The 26,665-nt window shown below is 37.6% G+C and overlaps 1 protein-coding gene across 1 annotated transcript in view; it reads left to right on the top strand.

The window, feature by feature from the left end:
• Positions 1–5,440: 5,440 nt before the first annotated feature.
• Positions 5,441–26,665, top strand: part of LOC575272 (serine/threonine-protein kinase stk11) — a 49,626-nt gene continuing 28,401 nt past the window's right edge. The window contains exon 1 of the mRNA XM_775685.5: positions 5,441–5,942. Within this exon, the coding sequence (XP_780778.1) occupies positions 5,605–5,942 (338 nt within the window). The 5' untranslated portion in view covers positions 5,441–5,604. The remainder of the gene's footprint in view (positions 5,943–26,665) is intronic.

The raw sequence follows: 26,665 nt of genomic DNA, 5'->3' as shown, positions 1-26,665 counted from the left end.
TGGATTCAGGCAAGTTAAACAAAAGACAGTATGAGCGTTCTCATCACGCAAGTCCTCTTTTCTCTCTAGGGTGCATTATCAATTTAATTAAACTCAATTAAATTAAATAATAGTTTTTAATGCAATCAAAACTTGTTTCTACAAATCATTTTACAAGAAAAGCAGCCGAAGCTGGATCATTCATGTAACTTACATAAAAAGGTTGGAATAAAAAGATAAGAACATGGCAGCTATACTCGCTCGTGAAAATATGCGACAATGAACGTGTCTATATTATATTATAATATAATTCTGCCCTCTCTTGCTGGAAACAACGCAGTAAAATAAATAATGCTCTTTTTTCCTTATTAAGGAAAAAAGAGCATTATTTATTTTACTGCGTTGTTTCCAGCAAGAGAGGGCAGAATTCATTTTACTTGACGAAAGAGAGAAGATCGTTATAGTTGGGGGGGGGGGGGGGGATTGGTGTGCAACACTGGCGTACTGGTGGGGGGGGGGGCTTGGGGGGCGCCAGCCCCCCCCCCCCCCCCCCCAAATAAAATTGAACCATGACCAAGTAAAGAAAGAGAAGAGAAGAAAGAAGGAGAAAAAAAGAGGAAGGAGAGGAAAGAAAGGAAAAGAAAGAAAAGAAAGAAAAGGAGAAAGAAAAAAAAAGGAGAAAGAAAAAAAGGAGAAAAAGGAAACATAAGAAAACAAACAAAACAAAACAAGACAAACGAAAGAGAGGAGAGAGAGAGAGAGAGAGAGGGTGGTATTAAGAGCCTAAGAGAAGATGGGTGGGAGTAAGAGAGCAAAGGGAATGTTGGGTGGAGTCGCCACGTCGAAGGGGCAAGAAAGATACGCATAGATAATTATGTTGCTGTGTCGGGTCCGCTGTGTCGGTATTCTTGCTCTATCTAACTCGTGTACTATATCAATTTAGAAGTTTGAAGTCGGTGAGATGTTTAATGTCGGTCGGCCGGCAATTTTTTTTTCTCCCTACAAACTGTGACTTTTTATCGGACAAAGATAATACAAAATTAATTCAGACAATTTCTCTGATAATTTAATGAAACGTCAAAGCTTCCGCGCATCACGCGGGAGGGAGGGAAACTGATTTAAGACAAAGTGAGTAGAAATCAGTACAACGAATCGTCTTCTTTCTCTAATAATTTAATTAAACTTCAAAGCTCTCGCGCTTGGCGCGGGGGGGGGGGGCGAAAACTGAATTCAGACAAGGATTAAGTGTCGAAAACAATACAACGAATCGTCTTCTTTCCCTAATAATTTAATGACACTACAAAGCTTCCGCGCTACGCGCGGGAGGGGGAAACTCTATTCAGACAAGGATTAAGAGTAAAAATTTAAGGAAACGCATCGTATTTTTTCCAAATAATTTAATGAAATGTGAAAGCAAGGATTAAGAGTAGAAATCAGTACCACAAATCGTCTTCATTCTCTTATAATTTAATGAAACGCCGAAAGCTTCCGCGCTTCGCGCGGGAGGGGGGGGGGGATGGGGGAAACTGAATTCAGACAAAGATTAAGAGTAAAAAAATCATTTAAAGAATCGTCTTCTTTCTCTAATAATCTAATGAAATGTCAAAGCTTCCGCGCTTTGCGCGGGAGGGAGGACACGGAATTCGGACAAGGATTGTAAGTTGAAAACAGTACAACGAATCGACCTCTTTCTCTAATAATTTAATGAAACGTAAAAGCTTCCGCGCTAAGCGCGGGATGGGCGAAAATGAATTCAGGCAAGGATTAAGAGTCGAGAACGGTACAATGAATCGTCTTCTTTCTCTAATAAATAAATGAAACGTCATAGCTTTCGCGCTTCGCGCGGGAGGGGCGAAACAAGAATAAAAAGTCTAGAACGGTACAACGGATCGTATTCTTTTTCTAATAATTTAATGAAGTATCAAACCTTCCGCGCGCGGGAGGGGGAAAACTGAAAAAATAACTTAGTTCCTGGCCCCAGGTTTACAGGGTTAAATTTGTAGAGATTGGGACATTGGCATTAATATATTTGTCGGTAATTGGTGGCTCGTTTTGAAGGTAATCGGTAGCCTCTCCCCCCTCCCCCACTGAAAAAGATCTAGCAACGCCCCTCATAACAACACAGTTTATACACTCGATATAATTTTTAGTACAACTGGTACCGGACCACCGTCTTTGTGCATTGTGCGGCAACGAACCTAATACAACGTCTCATTTCCAGGAAGTGCCGGTGGACTATTATTGCGCAAAATGTGGTTCTCACATTGTAAAAGATTCCTACTCTTGGAGGGGGTAGGAGAAAGCAATTTTATGTCATATTACTCCAGGAAGTGCCTGAAAAGGCGTCTAATGTGGTTCTAAAATTGCAAATGCTTCCTACTCTGGGAGGGGGTCAAAAACCCCTCCCAGACCCACCCCCGCTTGGTCGTTCCCCTCGCCGCTAAAGCCTCGCCCTGTCGCTTCATCAGGTTTTACATAATTATATTTCACCCCATGCCACCCCCGTAAGAAACTCCTGGATCCACCACTGGTGCCCATACCCATTGAGCTTCGGGGGCTCCGCCCTCTGACCCCCCTGATGGGGCTTTGCCCCTAGACCCCACTTTGAAAAACGTTCAGCGGGGCCTGCATGTTAGAGTGGGGTGATGCGGATTTTTTTTTTGCCAGCCCCCCCAAACGTTTTTGCTCATTACGCCACTGGTGTGCAATATAATAACACAGTATTTATTCAGCACTTACATTTATTGATATTTTGTAAAGGTATCATAAAATCAAAATGAAAAGTAAAATGGACGTTTATTATCAATGGTTAATGAGTAAAGGGTCTCTTCCGCGTTTGCTACTACTGGTGTGCATTTTTTTTTGCACACACGCAATGTTCAGTGGTCACTTCTCAATAAAGGCCACCTGCCTTTAGTGGTCACTTAATATTGCCTGTAGAAGGGAATGTGCGTTGAAAAAAGGCCATCTGTCTACAGTGGAAACTGTCAGTGTCTTTTCGTTGGACGTTTTTGCTGTATATAAATATAAAACATGTATATGGATGTAGTTTTAATTAAATGTTTAAAGTAGGGTATAAAATAATATTAAGACATTATAAAATTCAAAGGAAAAGCTTGCCTTAAACTTCATAACAAAGATAATAACAAAAGATAAATAGTCCTTGAAGTGTCGATGAAACTTAAAAGGCCTAACAAATTAATATTGGAGGTTTTGGTTTCGCTCTCTAACGCCTATCTGAAAACTCATGCTCAGAAAGTTCATGAAGATTGTGGTATTATCACGCCTCGTAAATGATATATCTCAATATTTTCTATTTGTGGTATATTGGAGAAGGCTATAGACTTTCATACGAGAGGTCCCATGGCATAATTGAGCCTTGTGCTTTATTGAATAGGTAATGCTGTGGTATTTAGATTATTGTTAGTATTCTAATAATTATCATTATATTATAACTATTGTAATTTATCATCATTTTCATTGTTGTTGTTATTATTATTATTATTAATGGTAGTGGGTATTGTATTACCATAAATAATAATCCGGTGCACTCAAATTTATTTTCTGTCAGAAATTGGCTATACAAGAAAAGTTTTCAATTATAAAGATTTTAATAATTGCTATGTCGAAAGTTTTTTTTTAAAGTACTGGGGCCGAACAGGGAGATACGACCTTCCTCGACTGATCAGGCTTGGCACGGATGCTCGGTTCTATAGAATAAATATTCGGGATGGTGGTCATACTCATATTTGTTAGTGGTGGTTGGGAGGGGATGGGGCAGGCTCTATAGGGTGTTCGATCGGGCTTCTGTCGCAAGCATGGGCAGCGATTTTCATCCATTTTTTTTGGATGGGGGGTGCTAGACTTCGTGAACGCAACATTCAAGAGAACATGACGCTAAATAGCAAAGATCATACTTTGCATTTTACTGACACTTTGACCAATTTCGCGAGAAAATATGTGCATTAGTATGAACCGGCTGGCCAACTCGCAGCTAAACATTTTCTCACGAATTGGGCCCCCTATTTGACCCCCTCCCTTGCCGCCGGCTGGATCCGCCCCTTAGCGTCCTATACAGCAATTTTGTGTTTGTACACAATGTGGGTTATGGCCTGGGAAATGTGCAGGGTCTACGCCTCCCCCCCCCCCCCCTCGGTTCCATGGTCCATGCAAAGGGTTTGGTTTGTGGATATAGTTTTTAAAGCTATTTCAAATAGGAGTCATAAATCATTTTTGCAATGAAAAAAAGTAACATTTTTATGTAATAATTATCGATTCAATGACATTAAAACCAACATCAAGATCTTTGCTGGAATGGACACCAATAGTGTGACCTGAGATCTGCAGGGGTTGAGGCACCCCTCCACACCAATCTCAATCTGCATATGCCTTTCTGATGTAACTCAAACTGTACCCTCGGCAGAAATGTAAGACCCAAAAGGGCACATGAAATGTGACTACCCCCAACCTATACGGAATTACGCCCCCGGCCAAAGAACCCTCGATCCTACGAAGCTATAATACTGCTCGGACCATGACCCACAAGTACTTGTTGGCCCATACCGAAACGGAATCCCCAAAAGAGTCAATTGACAGGTAGGGAGTTTGGCAGGTGAAGCGTAAATAATAAGTACCAGTATCCTCCTCATGTAAGAAACAACACAACTTCAATCAATTTGTTTTCGAATCTAAGGTAATTTTCTTGGAAATTAAGTCATAATTGCCTTCCCTTAGAACCGACTAAAAGCGAGCACGTGCATTACGAGGCATAAATTGCCTCTCTTTCCTCGAATATTATGGAGTGACGTCGATTGCGGTAATATCATTACAAAATATGACTCATCGTATGACTGGATCCAACCGATCCATCGAAAGGGTATGCTCCTTTGGCTAGAGGCACGTGGACCCCAGCCTGTGCACATGTATAAAGCGACATGGCCTTCAGAACGTAAACAAAGAGGAAACCGCGGTCCGTTGTTGTAATCGTAGTACGGTAAAGGGTGTCGCTATTCTTTGTCAAAGACCCTGCCATTGTAAACTAGACAAGTACGTTTTTACTTTTCCAATGATTTATTCATGTTACTTTGTAAGACTCTTTAAAAATGATGTAAACAGCAATTAGGTACACAGCATATAAATTTAAGATAAGAAACATAGAAAACGAAACAATTTATGTATTAAGAATAGATATTAATTAAGTTTTTTTGCAGCAAAAATTTAAGATAGATAAGATAGAATTGAAGTTGTAACATTTGATTTAATTGAGTGTAAATTAAGCACATGTGTTTATTCAAAGGTTTTCTATTGAAGTAATAATGTGCTACTTGTATGGTAGCTATTTTATAAAGACTGTCTAATGTACTCATTTATAATTTTAGACTGATTTCTTGTTGTGGCAAAATATGGTCTCGGTCCAACGACTGCTTCACCTACGACCTTTGCGCGCAAGCCTGGGAAAGTCACGTGACTGCATGAAGTTATAAACAACATGGCGATGAGTATCCGTGTACACAGTCTGTAGAAGTTATCGTTCATGGAAGCTTTTGTGGCAGAACCCCAAATGTATCTCGGAATTTCTTTGATTTGCTGTGTTCTTAATCCTTGAGGACACCGCCGTACGATACGATGGTAGATGCAGAAATGCTTGAAAGATGTTTAGACGAGGATACGGTTAGTCATATTCCTCCACACTGGGCTCAAACAGACCACTTCTCGTTCTTCGGAGACGATGATGACGACCACATTTTCATACACCGTGTGGACTCGGCTGATATTGTTTATCAACCGCGCAAGAAGCGTGCGAAAATGGTGGGGAAGTACCTGATGGGCGATACTCTGGGCGAGGGTTCTTACGGGAAGGTGAAAGAGGCTCTCGACTCGGAAAGTCTCTGTCGGAGAGCTGTGAAGATTCTCAAAAAGAAGAAGTTGAAGAGGATCCCGTGTGGAGAACAGAATGTGAAAAGGTGAATGTTAAAACTTTTTTTTTTCTAGGCCTAAACTCTAGATCTAGATCTAGATCTAGGCCTACCGCCTAGTTCATAATTAAACCAAAAAAATCTCTTGCCTCTTGTCAGCTTGTCAGTTGGAGTCTTGCTTGCCTTTTAATTTTGCCTTGTCATTCGACTCATTGACATTGGCAATTACCATAAATCATGATAATAATTATTACAACAGGCAGCTGCAGGTTAAAATGAATGGCTCTGTTTCACTCAGGCCTTCTTATTATCTATTCTAAAGTCTTTATAAACATTGATTTAGAAGTCAATTTTTAATTGCAACAAACAGTTTTAAAATTAATAATAAATTGATGGATACAATCAGAATTGACGACCAAATCAATGGATTATTCTGACTTATTAATTATGAATTGATGGAGTGACCAAAGTTCGCAGAGATTTTTGAAAATAGTAGAAAATATGATATTCGATCCAATGCTTCTCATATTCCACACTAGAGTCTAATTAATTTATTTTAAATAGAACAATCTATTACCAAATGGACGGCAAAGTTTTTTTACTACAAATATGGTACAACTAAAAAAATTATCGCCGAAGTATTAAAGGCACACTGCCATACTTGTAGCTACTTGCTCCCTCTAAGGCTCTATATAGAAAACTTCCCCAATCGGTGCCTGTTGGTCCCCCATGATCCTCTTTTTCTTATGTTAAATGAGGGCTGAGTTAATGAGATAGCCACCTGTCACAGTGACCTCGATGGCTCTCTGTGTGGTCTAATCCCTTCTGGCCCAGTAGTGGTGACGGTCTTTAAAGAGATATTGCGATATAAAATTTCAGTGTCGGATCGACGTGCGCGCTGCAAACTCACAAAGTCATAAAAACAACAAGATCTTACTTCGTACATGGGGATTTACTGTATTTAAATTAATAAAAAGTGATACCAACTGATTGTATGTTATATTTCCTTGCAAAATATGAAATTATCTTTTATTTAATGAATCAAACTTCATGATAAATCACCTGTAAATACTGTACAGTAAATCTCCATGCAAGAAGTAAGGTCTCATCGTGTGTATGACTTTGTGAGTTTGCAGCACCCACGTCGATTCAACATTTAATTTTTAAATCGCGATATCTCCGTAATCCTTTGACAATAATTTGTTGTTGTTGTACCAATCATTCTTTCTGAGCAGTCGGGTGAAACAGACCAACTGTCAAACTAACCAAAGCACATGTTTGTTTTAATTCATTTTCCCTAAACTAAGAAAGGACTAATTACATTTACAATGCTGTCACAGGGACTGCAAATGCAAGTAATTTGAGTGTGTTGAGCTGAGACAGTGTGTTAAAGTAACCATCCTTTTGCAGCTTCCTTCCAATATTAAAAATGTTTTCTTTATGCCATCTTCATGCACTTTACGAACGAGATGGGGCAACTTGGAACTTTTGGAGGTGCTCAAAAACAACATGTACTGTAGAAAAACTAATACTGTAGATAGACTAATACATGTGATGTACATGTTACAGAATACATTCCCAGTAAAAATAGCAATATCTTTTTCACAAAGTCAGAACTACATGTCATGTACAACCCTGGCAGACTTGCTGAATGTTCACATTTTCATACATGTATTTACATTATTACGCTCAATCATTTGATACAACTACTGCTGAACAGTTGTAACATTTGTGAGAAAAAAACTTGAATGTTAAATTATCTTGGCTTGTCTTTCTTTTCCATCAAAATGGTGTGTTGTCACAGTTAACAGTGTACATGTAGCTGTGAGTATTTGATTAAAAGGGGCGCAGTAATTTTATTTGATTCAATATGGGGGGAGGGGGGCTTATGGGAGGACATGAGTGGCTGTTACAAAAGGAGTCACAACAGAGCCCATTGTTCATGCATCCCTTATGTGTACCAGCTGAGAGTCTAAGGGCGCGTTTATCAGGGCTTGCCACTAGATATGTATCGTACCCCACTATCAAACCCCACTCTACGATCGTGATTTGCGGGATGTCGCGTTTACCGTCCCGTCACGATTCAAAATAAGGGCCTTGTGTCTGCCCAGCTGCTTTGACCAGGGAAGCAGACAGTTTCTCGGAGATCAACTTCACACACATGCTTGTACACAACACCTGGGTGGTCCTATTTGTATGTGAGGTTCAAAACAGCTTTGTGTTTATCGATCTCTCAGAAACGTGATTCTGGCTGTACAGTGTATGTCACATACAAAACGCACCTTTTTGCGTCTTTAGATATGCCCATATCTAAAGACGTTTGAAAAAGGCTTTGCGTTTATCACCTTCTAAATTTGCCTGAAAGATGTTTGAGAAACCTGATTCTAGCCAGAAATCTGGTTGATAATGTAACCTCAATCACCCCCCTACCTTCTGGTATTTGAATAGAGCACTGCAATTCTCGCTACCCTAAATAGGTACGAAAATCTCGAAATTCGCGAGACGAGGTAATTTTCACTCTCTCGGGTCGTCACTACAACTTCCGGTATAGAGTCCCATCCCAAGTCACGGCCTTCATCCACCCCCATTTTTCAGGGTTCTTACGCTTGGAATCATGAGCCCAGCACTGTGCAGCCTCACAAAAGAAAACCATCGTCACTGATGTCAAAAGACGCAAAAAACAACGAATGAAATGTTCAAATAAACGTTGAAATATTTGCGAAAAAAAACAAGACCGAGCAGACGACATATTCGGTGCATACACGTTGTGTGGCGACGGCGTTTTACGTTTGCGCTATCGCGCGCCTGCACAGGAAGCTGTAATGTCGAAAAGCTATCCCATAATGCAATGCGCGTTTTCAGGATTTTCCCCGGATCTCGGCAGAATCGCTATTTGGGGTAGCGAGAATTGAGTCAAGCTCTATAAAGCTGGATTAATCTCATTAGTACTCTTTTATTCGTTCTTGGAAACTATCTGTAATAGACTCTCTGGATTCCTTTCACTGTATTTGAAAGGTTTAAGCATAATAGAGCAAGAAAGAACATAAAAAAGGATCCTTTAATGTTCTTTCTTGGAAGCTGTAAAATGTGTTAATAAACCCTCTGGATTTCTTTTAAACTATACGTTTGAAAAGTTCAACCATAAACATTGTTCGACAGAGGTGTACATTCTCTGACAATTTAAGACCATCCCCTCTTCAGGTGGTCTACCAGTATGTCCTCATTCATTACCGATATATTGGGGTGGCATGTGTAGAATGGCATCTTCCATTTAAATATCTTCAACATAATCCGTGTGATGTTAATTGATATCCAGCTGTTTTCGTATGAAAGCTCCATAGATCTAGATCTATGATCTGATTTTTTTTATACCTACATGTTTGTGTACATCTTGTAAAGTTTGGTAGACCTGCAATTTCCCCTTGCCAGTATGATGCCTCTAGTTCATTTCCTGTAGTCTTGGTTTTTCAGACCAATTAGTTCCCTTTCTTCCTTCATAGAAATACATTCATGTACTTACATGTAGTTTTAATTAAGTTGAAATAATTGATTGCATTACATGTAGTTGCATTTCTTAGCCTCTTCATTAAATCTTTTTCACTGCAGATTGTGCCATTGGTATCAAATGAGTATGTTGAGCTCTCCATTTCAGGAATAATGATATGTGCTGTATACATGTACATGTACGTGTAGGCAGCGGCAGTGGAGGTGTAAGACCACTGCCGCTGCCTACATGTATATGTACCTGTATAGATCTGTAAAACAATATTAATATAGAATTACATAAGTTACATAGAAATACATAAGTATTTCTTTAGGAAGAAAAAGATGCACACATCTAAATGTAACCCCCCCCCCCCCAAAAAAAAAGAAAAAGTAAAAAAAAAAAACAGATTTGTATTACTGATACACAATGTTCAACAACAACACTCTACCATTCTTTATGATGATCACATAGTCTGTGATATTGTTATTCTACCCTTCTTTATCAATCTATCTCATTTTACTATTGGACACAGTTATATGTATGAGCACCTTCAACTTCTCAGAGATAATATCATGTATGATCTAGCACATAATACAGATCGTAATATGCTTGCCAATAAATGTCTCCATGTACATGTACAACGCACAGAAGATGTTTTATTCACAATAACCAGTAATTCTGTCCTGAAAAAGGGAAAGCTGTCTTGCACTGCACTTCATGTAGCCCTTTATGTGTACATCGTTTCTGCTCCACTGAGGATGCTTCCAGAAATATCAGACCTTTAATACATGATAGTGCTTTGCTATAGGTTGTCTTATTTCCATTTATACGAGCTTATAAATCTTGACACTCCTACTGTTCTAAGCTTTACCCATAGAAAAGGTTTGAATAGGTTTGTCTTAATTGGCATGGATTACAGTAGTTCAGGGGAGATCATATTTGTATTTGAATAGGGGAAAATAATTATTGAAGATTTCCTTTTTTTTGCTTTGAAACTCCCAATTTGTAGCAGGGTTTACAGAGTCCCTGCATCATGTAATGTAGCAAATTTAAGTAAATTAAATCTTGCGTAGACCAATTTTGGTATTTATTTTGTAAACACTAGTGAGGCAGTGACTTAATGACACAGACCTACATGTACATGTACAATGTAGGTTTGGTGCTATGAGAGGCTCATTCCCTATAGTAACCCCTACATGTTCATATGGTGTATCCTATTGTGTGAATGGGGCCTTTGAGGTCAGTTTGTGATCTATTCCAAATCCAAACAAAAAGACAAAAACATGTATTGAGTATAATGGGTCACTTACCAGGTCCTTCCCCATACCTGGTAGTCTTTCCTTTCTGTTTCTATACCAATTTGCCAAGTATGCATCATATCTTTCCAAACTCACTCACTGTCATAATTGTCATTCTATTGGCGATACATATTAAAATTCATTCGAACCGTGCAGCTGAAAAACTTATATATCGTGCCTTTACAGCTTTACATTGACTTTTAAGTGTACAACTGTACATGTAGATACTGTACATGTAGATTTGATAGCAAAATATTGGAAAGTTTAAGTTACTATTCCTAGATGTACAAAAACAATAAATGGCTTAATATTTTATTATTAAAATCCCAAATCATGCTTTGATTGTATTTACAAGTGAGAATTGAGAAATATGATTTATGCAGTTTTTTGGATTGTGAGTCTTTGAAAAGAAAACTGCATTATGATAAATCCAACATGTACCCAACATGTGCAGATCAAATTTGTCATTGCGATCATTGCTCCGGAAAAGGGAAATTTCAGGTGTTACCGCTCACTTTACCAGTTCTAGGGGCCTGGCTCAAGATTACCTGGAAGGTGAAAATTGAGTGAATAAAGGAACAAAGTAATATTAGGAAGTGGTAATTAGGTGACCACATTGTGCGTGGTTTTAACTACCTCCTTGCACTTGCAGTTGTCCTCCTCAAGGTTTTTATTGTCGATAGGGCGGCCCCTGCTGGCCCCTACACAGGTCCATAATATTTGCTTTCAGAGTGATATGAGGACTGTTTGTGAATGGGATTATCTTCCCGAGGCCATGGTTTCTGGGTTATCTGGGCTAATGAAACAAGATTAGGGTCTTGTGTTTTTCCTTACCTTTATTTTCATAACTTATCAGGGCATATTGTGTTTGAACAGTCCAGGTGAGATTAATGTACTGTACAGAATCCATAATTGCAATTGATTGATAAAATACAGTGTAGGTCATATAAATGTAGGCCTACATGAATACTTACAAAGTTGAATTCATGGGACTTAAATTTGAATATAAATTCTTTCAGGTTATACACCTTTAAATGTACCTGTACATGTACATGTACATGTACAAGCAATGATTTGGACTAATTTATTTTGGGATATTTGCTTGTAAATTAACAATGGATGCTAATATTTAGGATTAATATGGTTATCAAAATTTGGGGTTGAATTTAAATTCTAGTTGATGGTTTCAGAATTAATTTTGCTAAGTAATTGCTAAAAAGATATCCTTGAATTGTGACGGGCTTATTGGAACTCATTTGAATTCAATATCATACTTCATCGTCTTCAACTATGATGTACTGTACAGTACATGTATTGAGGCCATGTTCGTACATACATGTAGGCTACATGTACATTGTAGGGTTACTAGGTTAGCCACTTTCTAAGACCATTGCTCTTGCATAATTTCTAGTGACATTTAGTTATAATCCCATTATGATCTTGTATGTAGTCTACATGTACATTTACTATGCAAACATTTCAGTTATAAAATGTCTCTGTCCTGTTGTTTACATAGTTATGAATGAACTCTTGCACCCCAAGTGAAAGAATTAATATCTGCCATGTTTTTCTTCTTGTAACATATACAATACGATACAATACGGCATATGTCTTTTAGATTTAACACCCTTCCAATTGTAGGGTAGCGTTTGACTTTCAGCTGCGGTTTGGTTTGGAGACAGTCCAATTGACGTCAGTACTACGCCCAGCACCAGCTTCACATGTCCCATTCATTTCTCTTTTCAGGCATATGTCATGTCAACGTACCTGTTGAAAATTTGAATAATGAACAGCTTTCATGTGCACAAGCGTAGTATTATGGATATGTGTCAGTGAATATGGGAGAGAGGGAGATATCGTTTTGGGGGAGGGGCGGTTGCAATAACACATTGATATGGCACGTACAGGACTACAGCAAATTGTGCATTTGGTCATGTGTGAGATTTTTAAGTGTTTGAAGAGCAGTGCTTTGTCCAAATATTAGATTAGAAAACAGAAAATGCATTATGTAAATATGCTCACAAAAGTATAGTGAAGATATTATTGCTGAATAAGTTGGAATGATGATGCTCGTACAATATACTGTATGCACTGACTGTCTGGGTCAGATTTATACCAGATTTTTACATGTTGCAGTTAGAACATATCATCAGTGTGAAGAAAGTGTTATGTGTACGATGTAAAATTTCAATCTGTATACAAAGATATAGCCTGCATTCTCCTCTTGTTGCCTTCCGTAAAGGTGACTGGCATACAAGAAGTTTTTAATAGTTTTACATGTCTTTATTCACTACTGTATTGTTTTGCACAGTATTTTTACAATAATATAGGAAGCATTAGGCCTGCATACATGTAGACAGCAGCTGACATGTCAAAGGATTATAATTGAATGTTTCATTTGTACATTCATCCTCCTTTTCCATTTCATTCATGATTGGTTCATTTGTTCACTGTCTGTTCTTCATGGTTTCACCCCTCTACACCTACATGTAATCAGGACCCTGTTTCATAAAATAACAAGTGTTACATAATTCTATAACAAATTTTCTCTCCGCCAATCAAATGCACATGTTTCAGTAGCTTTAAAGGTAAAGACCAGTTATGGTCATGCGATTACATTGTGAAAGAAACATTGTGGAATAGTTCAGAAAAGGTTGATCATCTAGCATCTAGCATCTGCAAGGTTCTGGAATCATCAAAATGATAAGAAATTTGGCCCATTCTTCGTAAAGTTACAAGCACTATACACAGAAAGATGTATATGGGACTACCCTATATCTCTCACAGACCATGAGAGAAACAAATTTACCAAATATATGAATTAGTAGGCGGTTTCCCGGCAAATTTTTTATCATCATGTATTAGTCAAAACATATTCTTTCACATGATTGGTAATGAGAGCTTCCCTTTCATTTTTTGAAATTGGGGCGTTTCCAATACTGGCCTTTACCTTTAATATAACCGTTATTTCAACTTGTGAATGTGACAAGTTTTATGAAACAGGGCCCAGTCCCACTGTACCTACATTGCATGAAATGAAATCTCTTCCCTTGACCTTGTCAGGTCATTCACTCACAGAATGAATTAAACCCCTCTTCTGTCTTCACTCCAGCACTGGATTCACTCGGATCTGATCTCGTTAATCCTCCTTCTAGAGCAGATATCAACAATAGGCCCATTTACATTGAAGAAAAACCGATTTGAAAACCATTGGTTTTATGAACTACTGTTTACATGTACAGTACTGGCAAAACCTGTAAAGAACTGTTGGTGCTTGCTAATTCTGTTTTTTGTTTTGTTTTGTGAGTTGTGCGCATGTGTCACTTGTCGCTGCCCTGCATGTGTTAGGATGGAAGTGAGGAGAGAAACATGACCTAAAAATCCAGAAAAATTCACTGGTGTTTTGACACCAAGCATTTACACTGCGAAAATCGACAGAGTTTCTGCCAGCGTTTAAAAAAAACTACACTCCAGACGCTGGTTTATCGGTCGTGTTTATGGGTAGTTGCCTACAGTTCATGTACATGTACATGTACATGTAGCAACTTGTCACAAAACTGGAATGTAAACACAATCAGACGGTTTTTGTGTGCAGTGTAAATGGCCCTAGTGATTAATTGCTGAATACGACTGATGACAGACCATGGATTTCCTGTATTAGCTTGAGCAGAGATAAGGCTATGATGGTGTCATGTTTCACATCTTCTTTTCCCCTTGCCCAAGGACTTGAGAACTATCCTAAAACCATGGGCATATTCACACCCGCCTGATGTTGAAAATTTACTTGTACACCTATAGTTCTCCAATGAAGTCTTTTGTTGTTGTTTTATTTGTATTATTAATTTGTAAACATTTGATTTATTTGTTTATTTATTTATTTATTTAATTACCGGTATTTATGTATTCATAATTCATTTATTCATTTACTGATTAGGTAATTTTTTTTTGAGGGGGGGGGGGGGGAGATGAGAAAGCTACAAGATAATGCATCATGCATCTCCGAAAAGAAATTCCAAACCAATACTAGGGAATGTCAACATGTTCTACATGTACATGTACATGTACATGTACATGTATGTGGGGCATTGACTGTGTGAATGTAAGCCGCTAAACCTTTTAATAGCAAAACATGTACATTTATACACTTACATTGTAAGGCCCATTAAGACAAGGAGACCCCCCCCCCCCCCCCCAGCCATTTTCCCATTTTTATGAATATGTGGGCATAAAGTGAATGTTAAGAGGCAATGTTGTGCAAATGTGAAAAACAAACAAAAATTTAAGTGTGTGTAATAATGGCCGGATGTGTTTGTGCTCTATGATCTTTCGGTTGTAAGGTACAGATAAAAAGTTAATTGCACTATAATAAAGCTCACATCTGAAGGTGCCTTTTACGCAATCTGCAACAAGAAATAAGATGTGCGAATGCACGACTTGGTGAATGTCCTATCATGTTGACTTTAGTTGCATCAGCTAGTGTGAATTCCTCCCATGAGCTTTTAATTGGAATAAATACCCATCCCATGTATCCCTTGCAAATACTTCTACAGGGAGGGTGAAGGGAGATAGCATAGTGTTGGATATGTGCCAGTGTTACTAGCTACGTTGCTATGAAAGTGACTTTCTGAATTTCGTCATTCTACTAATTCTCACACTTTATTTAGAGAGAAATTGGTAAAAAAAAATGTTAAAGACCTGAATGATTGTATGCTTCCATCTTTCCAATGTTAAATTCAAGATATGTTTCTCAACATAAATTATTTAAGCCTACATGTACATTTGTTGTTGATGTTTTGAATATTTTAGAGTACCGTATTTGCCAGCGTAAAGGCCGCAGTATTTTTGGAAGAGAAAATATCAAAAAGTCAGGGTGCGGCCTGTATGGCGAAACAGAAAAAAAAGGGAAAAAACAGTCAAAACCAGCACAAATTTGTACATATGGGACTAGACTAGATCTACGAACGGTACAATAACTATACATTTCCACACATCTTACCGACAATTTTATCTTGCATTATTGACATGAAGACGAAAATAAACTTCCAAAAACAACATCTGCCGATAGATTTTGATCTAAGTTCGTGCCAATGCATTGCATAAGTAAAAGAAGGGCCCGTTTAACTGAGCCGCCGCAAAGCATCCAGCCCGCGAAGTCGACATTTTCGATCCATTTCAATGACTACATCACAGCGCGGTTTAAGGCGGTGATTTTAGTCACATCAACATTTGTATGCAAGAGATCGAATCCCGACTTTGGCAAAAGATTTTTTTTTTTTTTTTTTTAAATGTCAAAATCGGGGGTGCGGCTTATACGGCGCTGCGGCCTTATCGCCGGCAAATACGGTATATGTATGTAGTATACTGTACATTGTACAATATAGGCCCAGACGACCAGGCCTACACTTTGAATTGTACATGTACAAATACATGTAGGCATGAGCTATGTTTTCAAACAAACTACTTATCCTGAAATGTTCCAATGATGCTTTGTTTACAGCATTAATATCCCCATACCAGGAAGAAGGGGGTCATCTCCCTCAGAAGTTGCATTTCTAGGAAGTTGCATTGTTACAATGCTAATAAAAGATTCTCAGAATTATGGAGTGAATAAATTCACAGCAGGCCTCCACAGTGAGTCAGCTGTGTGTGGTTGGGTCTGAATAGCCTGCAGACACAGACCCTGATTTGACATTTTAACACAATTCTTAAAGCCTTGAGCAGAGCCTAGCTTTGTCAGTCTCTGGCATTGTCAAATAGGCAGCTACATGTAAAGTAAAGTTAGCCAAAGTATAGTAAAGTGGCTACATGTATGTCCACAATGACTGACAGAGGTTTGTGCCGCAAACTAGGGTCTGGAGGGGGTCAAATGAGAGCGTTGACATTGAATGATTTCTCACAGCTTGTAATCTATTGTATTAGGCCTATATTTATTTGTAGGGGTGTTTACATCACTCCAAATTTGATTTTCTTGTACTTGTTTATGTCTGTACTTGTTTATGCTCGACCAGCCCATGGCTGAACAACATGAAAGGCCTTTCTGAAGGCCCACAGTGTACTATACTGGTATTTATTGTGTAATAATTATACATTTTTCTCTCCAAAAGAGTTGTTGCGCAATAATGAAATGTACAGTAGTACTTCAAATATGATGCAACATGTACATGTACATATAGTCCTATATGTTTGTAGATGTACATGTACATGTACATGTACAAACATGCAAACTTGCTTCCATGTGTACAGCTGTATTGCGCAATACATTTCCAAGTTTGAGCAATTACATACGTTTGCATCGATACAGATTATTTCACCCTGCTTAAATGGGATCAAAGATTGATCACAGATAAAAACCTATTTACACCCATTATCACTAATATGATATTACCCTAGAAAAGGGTATAAATTACTGTACATTTATAAGTACATGTACATGTAGGCCTACATGTATATTGCACAATGTATTTCAAAGTTTGAGCAATTACAACATACCGGTATGCAATTACAATTATATAAATTTACAGATCATTTCACAAGGGTTAAATGAGATCAAAGACTGATCTATACAAACCTATTATGTTGTTAACCTAGATAATGGTAAAAATAGATGTTCATGAAGTTGTTCAGGAAAAAAAAATTGAAAAAAAAAACACAAAACTGTTTGTCGCCTTGATCTTAAAGCGGAAGGGCCCTTGGAAAATATTGAACCTCTCTTGAAATTTGAACAGGAGCAAACTTCCTGAATTCTGCTGCGTGGAGCATTATTTTATACATGCAACTCTCTCAATACAAGGCTAAACCATAAGATAATACATGTAAGATTCTGTGATTGAGTGTGTACCTGTTATCAGCTTAGCTATATACATGTACATGTAATAGTTGTCTTTTTGATAGTTTTTAAAAATGAATATCTTGGTATGATCACTTAGATGTCTGGGTTTGTTTTGGCATTGTATTAACGCCATGTACTGTGCAAACATGTACCTTTCGTGACTAGTCTGAACTTGCCTTGAAACAGCAATAGGTATTGAAACATGTAATGATTACAATGTACATGTAAATATCGCCTTTCAAATGAAGAATGACGTGATTGAACTTCAAGATTTAAAACAAAAAAATCTTTTGAAATTATTCCATCAGTATATTGTGAATTTTCGTTGTTGAGAAATCTTATTTATTTTCTAACATTGTGTTTTGTACATTTGTAGCCTGATTCTGTCATCCTGTATGAATCATAATGGTGGCTTGCATGTTACCTTTCGATTTTTACCCCAGTTTTCTACTAATACAGAGTTGCATACAGGTGTAAATTACATGTACACTGTAGGTCTATGCAGTCTATGATAGCATGATTAGATACAGAGAAGGCGCTCAACGCCTTGCTCAAGTATCTGTAAAGGTCTCAGAGATTAGGTGACCGACCGTCTTACAAGTTCCATTTCAAGTTGACTTTTATCTGATTTACTCTGCACATTGCCCAAGTACATGATCCTTGTATTGTAAAGATTAAATGTCAGGCTCTGTTACTACTTAGATTTCAAGATGACTCTCGAGATGGTTTATTCAATACCGCATGATTATGAGTTTATTAACATTGACCAGTACATGCTTATTGCATACTCTACATGTACATGTATATGAATAACTGACCAGTGACTCCCCTTCCCCCTCCCTCTCCCTCCCCTCTCCCTCTCCCTCTCCCTCCCCTCTCCCTCTCCCTCCCCTCTCCCTCCCCTCCCCTCTCCCTCTCCCTCTCCCTCTCCCTCTCCCTCTCCCTCTCCCTCCCCTCCCCTCCCCCTCCCTCTCCCTCTCCCTCCCCTCCCCTCCCCCTCCCTCTCCCTCTCCCTTTCTCCCCTCCCTCTCCCTTCCTCTCCTCTCCTCTCCCTCTCCCTTCCCTTCCTCCCTCCATCTCCCATCCCTCCATCTCCCCTCCCTCCCCTCCCTCCATCACCCTCCCTCCATCACCCTCCCTCCATCACCCCTCCCTCCATCACCCCTCCCTCCATCACCCCTCCCTCCCCTCCCTCCATCACCCCTCCCTCCCCTCCCTCCCCTCCCTCCATCACCACTCCCTCCATCTCCCCTCCCTCCCTCGCCTCCCCTTCCATCCCACCCCTTCCATCCCTCCCCTTCCCTCCCCTTCCATCCCACCCCTTCCATCCCTCCCCTTCCCTCCCCTTCCATCCCACCCCTTCCATCCCTTCCTTGAAAGCCAATTGGAATACATAAAGTGCACAACAAATTTTAACCTCTAAGGCTTGTTCAGATATACATGTAGCGCAAAAAAATAACTTATTTTTTGTTTACATTTACATACATGTATGTAAATAAATTGGGATTGCACACATCAAAAGAACTTGCACGTATTCACTGAACCCTATACAGAAATGTGAAGGATATTACACCTTGTGTCATCATAACAAATAAAACTGCCACGGTTTCGCTGTGTAATGTCTGAATGAGATTTGACAAAAGCAAATACATGTGCACACGACCTTAAAAATGATTCATATAACAGCAATCTAAGACAGGAATGAGAAGATATCCGGCTTTTCCGTTTTTCCATTTCCTGTTTTGTGTTTTTGTTACATCAAAAAATAAAAAATTACAATTTTGAAATGTTGAACATAATGTTGAAGGTCCTCTTTGATTTTCTTTCTGCAATTTGATAACATGAGCTTTAAAGGCATCGTTTAACAATGTTAAATCTGAGATGCACGGCCCTCCGTGTTATCAGCGTCTGTGATATGGTGTAATATTGAACCCCTACAAAATTTACGCTTCAAAATGATCAAGAAGTGCCTCAAAAAAGTCTTTGACTGACCGGTTTTACCATGTACGTTTTCCCCAAACGACTGTAGTGTTAATATGAAAACCATTAGGAAAACGCAAAATTTGATTTCTATTTCCAATCATAAATATCTTGATAATCAGACAGGTGATCGGTTTGTAAAAGTCATGGGGTTCCTGACTGACCTAAGGTTTATAATTATCATTGCAGCATGAGCTAAATCCAGGATTTTGTTTCAGAATCTGTGATAATTCCTTTAATGGTCGAAGGTGCTATGGGCACAAACATACATGTAGTAAGGAAAAAGGAAAATACAGAGAAAATGTGTTGGCCTTTAAAAATCAAAATTAGATGTGTAGAATTACAACAGATTTTGTGCTACCCCTTTCCCCAATGAATAGTGCTTGAAAGAAAAACCCTTGTCAGCTTTAAACTGGATAGACCTACATGTAGTGAGTGTATTTGTCAGCTATTGATAGGAGTATTTAAGCAATCCACATATTTTAAGGAAGTGTCCTTTCGGAAATCAACAACTCTGAAAAGAACAACTCTGAAAAGAACAACTCTGAAAAGAACCTGTCAAACAATGTTTTTTTTCACATCTTGGTGATTGATGGATATCCAAGAATGGGTGACACGACATTTGCTCCTGCGACAATTGCTCCGGGCTTTATTTCGTCTAAGATGTAGGGTTAGGGTTAGGGTTTCAATAGGGTTTTATGTTAGGTTTAGGGTTAGGTTTAGGGTAGGGTATAGTGTTGAATCCAGGGTGGAAGTTAGCCATTCGATTAGTGTATGAAATTTACAGCGGAGCAATTGTCGCCGGAGCAAATGTCATGGAATCCCAAGAATGTCTATTGCTTTAGAATTCACTCAAAGATGCAAGGTTGTTTTCTCTTAAATATGCTGAAATGAGACAATGCTACATGTACTGTAGCAGAACTAATAATCCATTCACCTTTCCACAACAATATATCAGCTACTGTACACCTGTATATCCCCCACCCCCCCCCCCCCTGCTTTCATCTCCGTTTGAAGGGGGGGGGGGATTCTTGAAAAAAATGTTGTAATGTTCAAATGGTTATTAGTTCTTGATGCCTTTATGCAGGATTAATTATCCTATGGTGTCGCATGATGACAAACTGTGGCTTAAGAAGAAAAAGAAAAATACCTTGCAATGAGTCTTGTCAGTATTTTTCCAGACGCTTTGGATGCAATTATATGCTATAAATTTTTGCAATGCAGTTCAGAAAATTATAGTATTGTTTTACATGTTTATAACGTCTTTGAATGTTCAAACAAATTAGAAAATGGTGGTTAGTTTAATTCATTTTAAAAGGCTTTATTGACGAAGGAAAACAAATTTCAAATCTGTTTTTTTTTATAGTTATTTGAATTACATGTAACTTGTTTTCTTTAATAGCATTATAATCGTAACAGTCATTATAACCATTCAAATATCAAGCTTCTATACTTTCTAATGTACAGATGAGCATTGACTACATGTAAACTACATGTACATATGCTAGATATATGTTGATGTACTACTGTAATTAGCTTACCCGTCAGTGAACAATGACATTGAGTTACTGTCGACTGTAACATCACACTCTTTCTTGGGGCATGAAAGGTTCCATGATATATCGGTATAAGGTTTTTAGGCTGGCGCGTACTCAGATTTCAGGGTTAACCCCATGTGTGTCACTGACAAGAAGTCTCGCAAGACATACAGACTACAGTACGTGCCTGAGGGGGAGGTGAGAAGGTGAACTGACCATCTTAAAGAATGTCTTATCAAACACGTTCCAGATATATATTTGTTGTTGTTGAGATGTTATGACAAGGCTCAAGTTGAGAAAGTATGTAATTGAATTATGTATTGATTTGTATTAAGATACCAGCAAATAAATACATGTTTAATGTCCATGTTTAATCTACATGTAGTTTACTATAATCCATCTACATGTACATGTAGCTACAATTTAGAATTTTCTTAATTTTTTGTTCCATTGTTTTTTTTCCTTCATCTGATTTTTTTTTTTTTTTTTTTTTTTTTTTTTTTGGGGGGGGGGGGGGGGGTTTGATTTTCATTATATTCATATTTGCTTTTGTTTCGTACAGCAACCTAACAGGCATGAACTATTATCGGTATTGGTGTACTTTTCTATGTTATTCTTATCTTTCCATTTTGACTACATGTACAGTGTATTGTCATGTAGCAATGAGAGATGTGAATTTGGCTTTGTCTTTGTACATGCCTTTAGAATAGAAGAGCTGTTTTTTTGCTATCAGTTATTAATTATAAATGAACAGTGGCTCTATACAGTCTACACATGTGCAGACATGATTTGGAATTATATCTCATTGCTAGAAAATAAACAACTTCCTCTAAAAATAGAATTGAATAAAGATCTTTTGTATGGTCTGTTTAAGTAAATACGTCACTGAAGAGGGAGCTACGCCCACTTTGATTTGTTCAAATATATAACTTTGCAGAGAGTGGGAATACCAATTCATGCATTTAGTCTCAAACTAATTTTTTTTCCCAATAGTTCAGTGGCGCAAAACCCACTTAAAATACTCATCAGACCATTTCAAAGATATTACCGGTAGACTTGATTGATCGCTTTGACTGTTCCACAGTCTTTGCAAGTGAGTTATTTTGTGAATAATTATCAGTAATAATTAACACCCGCATTGTAGGTGCATAATGTTTTTAATGGACAAGTCGCATTTACTTGTCATTTAGAAAGTAATTAAACATGCAGGTTCTCTTTACAGTAAGTAATATTCGCTGCTGATACAGAAACTACATGTACATGTATGGAACTCAATACATTTAGAACAAAAATTCTCTTTGGGTTATTTATTCCCTATAATTTGTAATAAAGCATTGCGATATATCCATCTATATGTATGTAAATGCACCCCTCTCCCTAAAAACAAACACACAAACAACAACAACAGCAAACAAACATCACTCTCCCTTGTGTCATATCCAGAGTCAAGCTGGTCATCTTTTGAGTTCATATGTGTGACCTACTTTAGCAAGAAGGTTTACTCGAGGTCAAGGCAGAAAACAGTGTGGTTGTATTCATTGTCACTCAGTGTGGAAGCCCTTCAGACTTTTGTGGTTAGATCTATCATTGATATCTCTCATGGCTGCATGTACATGTACATGTACCTTTTTTGTGCACAATGTTTACATCTGCGGTTGGTTGAAATAGATAGTCTCTCTTCTAGACTTTGTCATGTACGTAATGTAGGCATATTGTACATTGTGTTATTTGCAACTGCTATTCTATACTACATTGTAACTGTTGCCCTATTTTTACTTTGAGAACATGTATTAATTCCTTTTTTTACTAAGTAAGTTGGTTGAATTGAATTGGTATATTACAAAGAATGTGTACATGTACATGTAATTAATGTGTATGCAGCTCATGGCTGATATTGTCTCTTTTACAAGGTAATACATGTACATATAGAACAAAATTAATTCCATCATAACAAAACATTGAAATATACAAGTAATATGGTAATGATAACATGAATACAAAACTTACTTTTCATCCTTGATACAGTGTATATTTTAAAATATATTACCTTTAAAGATGAAAAGTAAATAGCTAATCAATCAGTCAAAATGTCATGAATGTTTCATGTTCAAAGATACATGTAGGTTTGAGAAGTGGGAAACATGAACAATCATTTGCTGATCTTTCTCTTTCAATACTATAGCCTAGTTTGGAAGGATATTTTTGCTCTCCGGTACATAAAAATGTACAAGTACACAAGCTTCATGATTTAACAACAAAAAAAAACCCTCCCCCAAATACCACAAAAACACAAAAGAAAACGTGTGTAGCTCAATATCGAAGAATAGCAATCTAAATTTTGTACTACTGGCAAATGTTGTACACTGGCAAGTTTTCGCTTGCAGGCAAGAACCCATGTCAGTCCCTGTGCGTAACAGTGTCTGCACTGTGAGACTATGCTGATGACATAATGCATGTATTCTCTATATAATTACCAAAGAGAAACTGGACACCGCCAGAGACTGATAGAGTGAGGCTCTGCTCAAGGCTTTAGGAATTGTAGTAAAGTATGTGCCTAAAGACTTGGCAAGTCTAATTGTGATTTAGATGTCTGGTTATGATATCATTTGATTGTATATTTCTTCTTTGTATTACCCACACTGGTTCATAGGGCACTTTAGAGAGAACCAAAGCCAAACATGGGATTATATGTTGAATTCTTTCTAGCTCGCATGGATTAACATGTCATGAGAATTATAATGTTAAATACACATACACTGTACATGTAGCTGGAACGTTGTGCCAAGGGTAGGCCTTTCCTAGACTTAGAGGATTATTTGTGTGTGTGTTTTGATTAAATAATAAATTACCCATTTGTAGTTTAAAGGGAAACATCCTAAGATCCTTACTTATTCAATCAGAGCAATTTGTTATACATCAATTGAAATACATGTACATGTATACATACGCATGAAGCCCTCTTATTTCTGTTTTCATAAAGTGATCATACAAATGCAGGTGTCATTTGAAATCTTGCTGTCCAACAACAATAATATACATGTACATGTATGCATGGTATTTCTCCCGATTTCAAAATATAAGGAAATTAAAATTCTTTAAATACCCCCTCATAAACCCACCCCCCCCCCCAAAAAAAAAAGGAAAGGGGACCTGCCCCCATTTAATTTTAACTGAGGGCATTACTCATTGGAAAGTCACCAAGGAACTGTGTCCCATGGACTCTCGTTCCCCCTTCATTTTCCTCTGTCCTTTGCCTGCGACAAGGACACTGTTCATTTATTTTTCATGAATATTAAAAATGCATTCAGGTGGAAGGTTATTTGTTGCTCGGTATTGTAGATTAGTCGTTGACTTCTATTTTTAATCCATTGTACAATGTAGGTTAGGTTATTGACAAAGGAATATGAACACATGACCTGATGGCTTTTGTGTGTTTAAGCAGGGATGTGTATGGAATAAATTGCCTTTCAAGTTAATTAGTCCTGGTATACGTATTTCTGTATGAATTACAATTCTGTGCCATGGATACATATTGTACATGTATGACTGTATTTATGTATGTATTTCATAGATAGATAGCCTTCTATCCTGCTTAAAAGTTTGTATGCCTGCATGTACTGTACAGTAAACAAAGAATGAACATACCTGTAATAAATGACTCCTTTTAAAAATAATACCTCCCCCCTCCCAATATCTTATAAAAGCATGATCACAGAAATTGTGTTCAGTATATGAACATGTACAGGTAGCTTATAAAGGATTTTACATGGACGTGGACAAATTTTGATTCAAATCGGGAAGTTTGATTGAAAAGAATCTTAGTACCGGGTACATGTATATCATACTTTGATGTCTTAAATGCTGGCATGGTTCTTGTATCTAGTGCCACTGACATGTGTGAACATACTATGTACATGCATTGTGCAATATTCCTGTCTTCGAGAGTACATGTACCACCATCAAGTTCCTAAACGAGAAGAAATGTGGAGCGAGAAAACATGTTCACGGTCACGTAGTTTGTTCCGCTACCCTATCGAGTCACATGGTCCCTATTGCTTTACCAGCTGGAATAGCACAAAGCCGCACATGTTAATGTAATAATTATAATGGTACTGTAATTATAATAATGTCCATCATTCACTCTTGGCTTCAAGATCATTTAAGTCTGTATATGTAGTATAATGTATACTGGTAATGATAATATTTACATTTTTATGTTAACTGTAATGTAGTAGCCAGACATGAAAGAAAATCATTTTTTTAACAGAGATACAAAATAATGTTATTAGTTTAATTATCATGTAATATATTTTGATGTAGGCCTCTGCACAGGTACTGCATGGACATGTCTGCAATTTGTTATCTAGTAACTAGTTTAGTTTTGCTGCAGACTAGAGGGATAAATGATGACACAAATTTCACAAGAACAATCTGAGAGAGAGAGAGAGAGAGAGAGAGAGAGAGAGAGAGAGAGAGAGGAAGAGATAGAGAAAGAAGGAAGTGAGAAGAGAGTGAGGGAAAGGAAGAGAGCAAACCGACATGTAGACGGAAATTTAATGTCCCATTACACTCAGATATGAATACAACTATGAATAAGGATCCAATTAAGAAAATTTGATAATGTACATGTAACTAGCTTCTTTTAAGCCTCTTTAATTGTTACATACATTTGTGAGAGATCACCTTCATGTTTAGCTGTCCCACAAGGATCCAAGTTTGTTAAATTCTCAAAGGAAATGTTTTTAAGGTATCCCAAGTCTAGAGAGGAAATCTTGAAACAAACAAACATCTGCAGATTGACACGTAGCCCAATTATTTGTGTTGATTTGTTTCTCCAGTCCTTCCAGCTTCCTGGAATAATTCCTATGAAACTCTTTGTTTCATATAATCGTGAATTATTAAATCTGAATAGCTTGTTTAAGTTTTGAAACTAAAACGTACATGGCTGTACATGTATCCTGTGAAAAAGAGATTGTGGCTTTGGGTACTCAGTCCCTTAAACTCTAATTAAAATTATCACCTCCCCCCCCCCTTTTTTTAGGGGGCATCTTCAAGCATACATCTACAGGCATTCCTGACATTTACATTGTCAGGAGTTGAAAACAAATATGTTGATATTGTATATGAATGGCTATTGTCTGCAAAAAGACAAACAAACAGTTAAACAACAATAACAACAAACTGAACAAAAGAGCCTGTATAATTTCTACCTAATAAGTAGAAACAATAATTTTTGATGGGTTGTAAATATACAAAATGATTGAATACAATGACCAAGTCTTGTGTGTTTTTAAATCAAAAGTACTGTCGCTGCTCAAGTGTAAATTCCTTGTCATTGTTGTATAGATTGTGTGAATGTCAGGAACTTCTGCTTCTCTGTGTTTATCTTTCAAATAACTTTTTAGGTGGGCTGTATTTAATACAGACCACCTTATATTTTTGTTAAAATCGCCTTTATTTATTTATTTTTCTTATTTCGAACCACTTTTTTGTGAGCAAGATCACTTTGAAATGGTTCAATCAAATGCTTTGAAATTTTGCACACATATGTATAGGCATATAGAGAAAGCAAAATAACGTTTTCAACCTTGACCTTGACTGATGACGTCATCTAAGCGCCATTTTGTAAAAATCAACTC

This window comes from Strongylocentrotus purpuratus, unplaced genomic scaffold (assembly GCF_000002235.5).
Source record: "Strongylocentrotus purpuratus isolate Spur 01 unplaced genomic scaffold, Spur_5.0 spur5_scaffold_3, whole genome shotgun sequence".
Classification (NCBI taxonomy): Eukaryota; Metazoa; Echinodermata; class Echinoidea; order Camarodonta; family Strongylocentrotidae; genus Strongylocentrotus; species Strongylocentrotus purpuratus.
The sequence above is the reverse complement of the archived record's forward strand: the minus strand, read 5'-3'. Positions and strand labels throughout refer to the sequence as shown.